Source organism: Schistocerca cancellata, chromosome 1 (assembly GCF_023864275.1).
Source record: "Schistocerca cancellata isolate TAMUIC-IGC-003103 chromosome 1, iqSchCanc2.1, whole genome shotgun sequence".
In the NCBI taxonomy this organism is placed as follows: Eukaryota; Metazoa; Arthropoda; class Insecta; order Orthoptera; family Acrididae; genus Schistocerca; species Schistocerca cancellata.
In genome coordinates, this window is record NC_064626.1 from 1043923824 (window position 1) to 1043931578 (window position 7755).

The 7755-nt window shown below is 37.7% G+C and overlaps 1 protein-coding gene across 1 annotated transcript; it reads left to right on the forward strand.

The window, feature by feature from the left end:
• Nucleotides 1–671: 671 nt before the first annotated feature.
• Nucleotides 672–5290, forward strand: LOC126162918 (thioredoxin domain-containing protein 17-like). The gene is made up of 3 exons (XM_049919737.1): nt 672–1210; nt 2108–2189; nt 4991–5290. The coding sequence occupies exons 1-3, from the start codon at nt 1066–1068 to the stop codon at nt 5133–5135; spliced, it is 372 nt and encodes a 123-aa protein (XP_049775694.1). The 5' UTR covers nt 672–1065; the 3' UTR covers nt 5136–5290.
• The last annotated feature ends 2465 nt before the right edge of the window (nt 5291–7755 follow it).

The following is a 7755-nucleotide window of genomic DNA, read 5'->3' on the forward strand; positions in this document are numbered from 1 at the left end:
CTCGCATCGTCGATGGAGGATACACAACATGCAACGCCATCTGCGAGACGACCATTTCAATAAACAAGTTTTTGTTGACATAAATTAAACTATCTGAGGCTGCATTTACATGTTGCGCTAACATATGGCACAACTTTAGTACTTGAGCCAAGCTCGAAAAAATATTTTACAAAATCGGTACAAAATCGGGTCTTGTCAGGAGAAGAAAGTCGATAACGTTCAATAGAATGAAGTTGCATACAGCACGGCTTTGTACTCTCACTTGCACACAGCTATGAAACTAAATCTGCAATTTATAACATTCATCAGTACAACACTGCACATGCAGCTTGAATACATAAGCCACAATATTAAATAAATCATATACATATATAGTCCATCTAAAAATACGACATTCTAGCTGCAATAATTTGTACCGATCGACTTACTTTCCTCATAGAACGTGATAAATAGCACATTTACTATTCTCTCTCCAACAATTTTGTAACCATTTCCCGTTCCGATTTTCGCCTCTTAGAAATCAGAACAACCTGAAGCGTTTTACTGAGTTACTACTACAGTTCCGTGCAGCATGCTGGAATATTGACGAAAATAACAAACACAGACCTTTCTAACAGCCAATAATTTCGCCTTTAAAGGTAATACCCACAACGCCTTCAACTCACCCTCAACTGGATGTGATAACTACTGTGAACTACGTTACTTCCTATGTTTCGCTATCAAATCGAAGTATGGGAATGCCAAATAAAGGATGTGGTAACAAATTGACATTTAACGTAGTGTAATGTTTAAATTCGCTCCAAATTTTCATGTTCGGTTTCGGTTGAATGACAGTTCTGCCGCACTCAGTGGAATGTTGTAGAAGTGCCATTTCGCATATTAAGAAATTGTTGGGTATGTGTTTAAACTTTGACTGCGCTCAGCGCGGTTGGTCACAACGATGATTGTCAGCTGTCAAGTGTAAAATCATGTGAGACTGTGAAGTGTAAACATTTTAGTCTAGATAACGAACAGCATTAAAAGGAAACGTGTTCACTCTTCCTAACATCATTTTCGGCAGAAAGGATGGTTACTCATCATAGTGCGGAAGGCTATGACGATTTTTGTGGGTTGATTAAGCGATTGGAAGACTCAGGACAACCGATATATGTTCTCTTTTCCGGCTCAAAGGATTCTGACGGAAAGAGCTGGTGTCCAGATTGTGTAGAAGGTATGTAAGTAATATTTCTCTGCTTTGGCATTCTTTAATATTGTTTGCGCACATTGTTTTGAAGTGTCACGTTGTCTGCTCGATGCGACGATGATGCCCGATCTTTCTACCCATCACATTTATTGCCGTTTGCTTTGCAACGTATTCTTTAAATAAACCTCTCCTCGAATTTTGATCTACATGCTTAATATATGGTACTCACTATAAAGTTCTGGAGGTTTTACGAAGATTATGAATAGTAGTGTTCTTTCATTAAAGTAGTTATTCATGGGTCCATAGACACGGTAATTTTTTTTAGCGTAAAATGATACTACAACCATGGGTTGTTGAATTATTGATGTTTGTGTACATCACCCAGTTAGGCACTGTCAACTTACGCATTTGGCCGCATGGCTGACATGGGCCTCTACCATTGCATTCGACAAGAGCTCATTGCTACAGATTAACGTGGGTCACCGATTTGCAAATTTGTGAGTTCGAGACCAACAGTTGTTAAATAAATTTTGATCAATAGGAATTTATGAAATAAATGTTACGTATGTGCTAGATATTCAGGTGTCACATACAGAGTGTGGACTAATTCGCTTCCTAATATTTAAAAATAAGTTTTATGAGTGGAAACATTTGTGTTGATACAGGAAGTAAAAATTAAAGAACTTAGTGAAAATTGTTGTTTGAAATTTGTCATGTTACACAACGCCGATATTGCCACAATTTGAGAATCTTTCTACTTCCACTGTATTATAGTAGGCCTACTGAATTTCTAATGAAGCCTGTGGATGTTAGTGTAATTTGTGTTCATTTCAAAATGTTTGTTGTAATAAACCATTTAGCGCTCTTCGATTTATTTTTATGCGTGTTGAAAGCTGCGGCAACTTTCTTTGTTTTTCTTTACAGCTGAACCTGTTGTCGATAAGGTACTCAAGAGGTCAACATTAGACTTTCACTTTATTCATGTTGGTGTTGGTGAAAGAGCAAAGTGAGTTGTCCGTTCATTAAAATTATATCTATTATTGATTAAGTAGTGGGGTATTGTTGATGTAATACAAATGTTAGTCTGAGTCAAGGCCTTTACTGCAAGTATGCTTATAAGTAAGAAATGTCTTGTTAGATTAAAGCTATATGCCAGACATGGACTCGAACCCAGAACCTTGCCTGTTTACATAACGTAAACACTCTACATATATATAGACAGAGCTAAAGTGCACTTACAGTGTACCACAGCTGTTGAATTCTGCGCTGCTTTAGTAATTTGCTATCACTGTTCATTGCCAGTCAAGTGAAAATATATAGTAGCCAATGAAAATCACTCAATTTAGTAATCTATGTTGTCACAGGTATGGCTGGGTTGGGACCTAATAGCTCAGTTTAAATTGCTGTAACTGAAACAGAATACCCGCTAACTTAATTTAAAAATTGTAGGAAGTTACAAACGATTTATATGATTGGCTACCCACATCTGACTCGTGAGAAGTCATATTCAGTTCCTATCATTCATCATGCAAACTGTTATCACCACCAGCACACAACGGAAAAGCCATGCTACTGACAATTGTATTTTTACTTAAAATTGTCATGATACATTTATTGACTTTTGTTAGCTGGCAATCAGATTGCATCTTTCCAACCTTATCTAGGCTTGGGCAGCACTAGAGATCAGACTGTGACCATAGCCATAGTTTGGTGTTGATGGTGATATTAACCATCAAAGTTGCGTACCTGCATCAAGAACTTCAATTTAATCAGCATGAATATTTTTATGCTTATGTCACACTAAAGGCCTGGTGGATTGCTGTAAGCCTATACAAAGAAAATGATAAACTAAGTTTGACATTCTGGGGTTCCATTTTAAAGATCTGTAAACTATTCTGAGGTATCACTTTCCGAACTGCAGCTTAATTTTTTAGAAAAATGTGCACAGCATGCCATCGGGCTCAACATTGATGTGCCCCAGGAGCAAAGTTGTGAGCCTGTTGTGTGTCCTCCACATTGGTGACGACACAAACTTATACACTGCTACAAATCTCTTGTCCTGCTCTCCAGTCCTTGCAGATTCTGTTTAGTGCTCTATAGGAAGTTACTCATTTCTGTTCCTGTGAGTAATTTGCTATCTGCATCCTTTTACCAGTCAGAGCAGTACTCTAAATAATGCCATTGAAATGGGTCATGAACAGAGAAAACTGGGCACTGTACACTTATTTGGCTGTTTTTGAACATAGGAACATATTCAAAACCAGGCTTATTAAAAGTGTGATGAACCATGCTTTTGATTCATCCATTTAAAAGTTTTTGGGCAAAGTTTAAGCAGTCCGTCCCTCAGTGCATCAAAGTGTCATAGTTGAGGAGGCCGTTCAGGTCAGACCAACTGCAGAGCAGCTCATTTTCAGATTGCAAACACTTCAGCCCAATGAACCACTGAAGAAGAAGTATATGTCATAACGAATGTTACTAGCTTGACATAAATGTCAGTCAGGATGGTTTATGGCACAAAATAGGGGAAGAGGTCAATAGTGCCCCGTCCTATGGGGCCCTTGGTTTTTTTTTTTTTTTGTGTGTGTGTGTGTGTGTGTGTGTGTGTGTGTGTGTGTCCCTTCTCTAAGTAAAAGCTTTTTAATATAATGTGACTGATGTACTTCATGTAGTTTATTTTTGAACTTTTCGAACATTTATTGGTTCTCTCTTTCCTGGAAAAACTTTGTTGATGCACAAACTATTTGAAAAGACAGATTGGAAATGACTATTTTGTGGTAGTAATAATTTTTCATAGGTTCTATTGATTTAGAAACATTTGTATTGTGAAATGACATTTTGATATTTGGAATAATAAGCTTATACTGATTAATAATGTTTGAGTTTGTGCCCTTAAATTGGTGCTGTATATTTTAGTACACTTCTAGTTAGCACCACTGTAATTTAGAGGAATGAAGTAATCCCAAACAGGTGTCCTGAATTTTATTTACTGTGGTTTCCCTAACTCACTTAAAACTGAATGCTGAATGGTTCCTCAAGTATGCCATGATTATTTCTTCCTCTACCCTTCAATTGAACTGCTGCAGCATCTGTGGTTACACCAATTTTGAATAGGTATTAAATTCTAGCCAAAATCCCACTAACTTTTTAAGTTCATTGAGTGAAAGCAAAAATTTATTTCAACCAATTCCGCATTACTTGTGCGACATCCTTATTACATGTCCATGTAAATGTTACATTAATAATTCTTATAAAACCCCCAAAAACGTTTCTTTTTTGTGATCAATGATGGAATTACTTAAAAGAAACGTTTCATTCTGTACTTATATTCAGCAAAGCCTTCAGTTGGGAAAGGCCTCTTTCCTTTTTTGAGCAGTAATTTCTTCTTTTGTTCACCATTTAGCTTCCTCGCACTGCAAAGTTTGTTGGATAGAGTACTAAAACATATTTTACTAACATACACCGGCAACCAAAGCAATGACACAGTGACGTCTGTTATGTAAATCGCTGTAAAATACAACTATACAGCAATTTCAAATAGGAACATTAACAATCCCTCTCCCCCAATTGAACTCTACAAAGAAACACACTGTTCTAGTGACAGTGTTGCTGGCTTGACTTTTGTGTTTCCTTGTTACTTTTTTTTTCCAAATCTACCAAAAGTACAAGTTTCCATCTTCTAGGTCTCTGCTTTATGTTTGATCATACTTGTAAATTCAGCTCTGACAATGAGTATTGCTTAATGTGTTGCAAATTCTAAATGTGTAAGAATGTAGTCTTGTGAATAAATACCAGTATAATTGTTTTCAGGTGGAAGGATCCAAACAGTCCATTCAGGAAAGACTCCCGACTTCTGCTCACGGGTGTCCCAACTCTCCTGCGTTGGGGTGCACGGCAACGGCTGGTGGAATCAGAATGTGCTGATGAACAATTAATTGAAATGATTTTGGAGTAAGATAAAGGTGGAAATTAATTTTTTATGAAAGCATATCTGGATAATAATCAATAGATCAAGCTGCTATTGTTCATCATTTGGAGAACTTTGTGCTGTGGGAAAGATAAATCATTGTATACCTATTTTAATCTAAAATTAAAAGAAATTTGTTAAAAGATGCTCTTTCTTTTTAACATAGTTCACCCCATGACATTGCTGTTGAACTGTGTGCAAAGTTTTGACCACATTTTTCATGCTTCATTTCAAATATTCCATTGCCTTTCAACTTTTAATAAATTAATTTTTATTCACTTGAGCATCTGTTTTAGTGACACAATGTCAAAAAATACACCTTAAAGGACATGCAAACTATGTGAAGAAAACAAAATAGAACAGAACAACTAGCAACTAAGAAAATGTAATAAGAATGAAAATGTGGTGGCATTGGCAGCCAGTGCCAATTTGCAACTATGTTTGAGAAGTAATGGAATTTATTCTCATCTTGTTTGACAGGAATTGATCTGGACAGGCTTATTAGTGTAGTTGATAACTTATAATTCATTTACTGAAAGTGAGAAGTCACATTTAATTTGCATTTATTTTTAGTTGGCAGGTTACGTCTTGTTGTGATTACGTGCTTATTTCTTCAAAGACTTTTTTTCAATAAAATAAGTTTTAGGTAGATATTGTGACCACCAAAGCTTTTTCAAATCTAATCTTCTACTCTCCAGTAGAGTATACTCTGGTTTGAACTTCCTTACAGATTGGATGGGAACTTGAACCTGGAACTTTGGCAGTAATGCTCTTGCTAAGCCATCCAGACACAGCTTTAATTCTGCATACCGTCCGTAGGTTATAGCTAAACCATATCTTTACAGTATCTCTATTTCTAGTCGTGCTAGTTGTAGAAGAAATATGGGACTACTTCAGTAAATAACAGCTGGTAAGAGGACTGGCAGAATTGAAGTCATGAAGGTAGATTGTACCTGTACAGCTCAGTCAAGGAGAATATTGGCCCAAAACGACAAAGTTTTGTGCTTGAATCCCAGTACTGACAGTCTTAATCTATTTGGAACTTTATTAAGTTACTTGTTTAAACTGTGACTGCTAATGTAAGGCCACTAAGCAGTTTTTTCCCCAATATCATTAGACAGTTCATCAGGCTTGGTGGTCTAGCAGTAGAGTGCATCTGGAAACCATTGTGGAACTGAATCCGTGAGCCACATGAAATTCTTATTTGGAGACAGAACATAGCTCAGATAGGACAAATTGGCAAATCAGATTGTACTTTAAAGTGGTGTGGAAGAGGAAGTGAAGCTTATTGTCTTTTGTCATCCTTGTTTTCACATTCTTTTTCTAGCTGATCACAATTTTCACCAATCCTTCATTTATACGTTCCTTTATTCAAAATGGCTGCCAGCAATATTTTTGGATGTGCAATTCTAGTTACACGTGTAACAACCTAAGCTGTTTTTTCTCTCCTAAAGCTGTGAAACAATACCTACTGGACTGAACTTACATGCTCTAATTTAATCATCGAGCATCTCTACTTGTACAATTGATTCTCATCTAATTTCATGTTTCTGAAATATGAGGAATCGATTTCTGTAAGCTTCATTTTGTTAGGCACATGATATGACTATTCTTTCTCCACACTATGGTCTTTTTTTAAATCTAGTGCCCCTGGCTCATACACTTGGGAAAGTAAGATGACATAAGTGGAGGAAGAAGGTAGCAGGTGAAGGAAAACTTACAGCAAAGAAACGAGAGAGAGGCAGAGAGTATTTTAAAATGAAGAAATTTAGTGTGACATGGGCTGAACAGGAAGAACAATGCAAAATGGCTGTAGAAGGAAATAATGTCAGTGAGAACAAGGAAAACATAAAAGCAGCAACAAAACACAAATCTTCATAAACTCTCTCCTCAAGCATAGGGAAGAGCAGTTTTCAGAGCTAAGAAACAACTGTATGTCACTCACAAGCAGGCAGTGCTACTGTAAAAATTTACTGCAGATTGTTACTAATAAAAAAAAAAAGACAGTTGGTGAAACACAATGCAAGAAGAGCTTTGAGAAGTTTGTCTGTCTTTCGCAACAAACGGTTGCTTCGTCAGGAAAGAGGGAAGGAGAGGGAAAGCCGAAAGGATGTGGGTTTTAAGGGAGAGGGTAAGGAGTCATTCCAATCCTGGGAGCGGAAAGACTTACCTTAGGGGGAAAAAAGGACAGGTATACGCGCGTGCGCGCGCTGCGCGCGCGCGCGCGCGCACACACACACACACACACACACACACACACACACACACACACACACACATCCATCCGCATATACACAGACACAAGCAGACATTTGTAAAGGCAAAGAGTTTGGGCAGAGATGTCAATTGAGGCAGAAGTACAGAGGCAAAGATGTTGTTGAAAGACAGGTGAGGTATGAGCGGCGGCAAATTGAAATTAGAAATTAGCGGAGATTGAGGCCTGGCGGATAGCGAGAAGAGAGGATATGCTGAAGGGCAAGTGCCCATCTCCGGAGTTCTGACAGGTTGGTGTTAGTGGGAAGTATCCAGATAACCCGGACGGTGTAACACTGTGCCAAGATGTGCTGGCCGTGCACCAAGGCATGTTTAGCCACAGGGTGATCCTCAT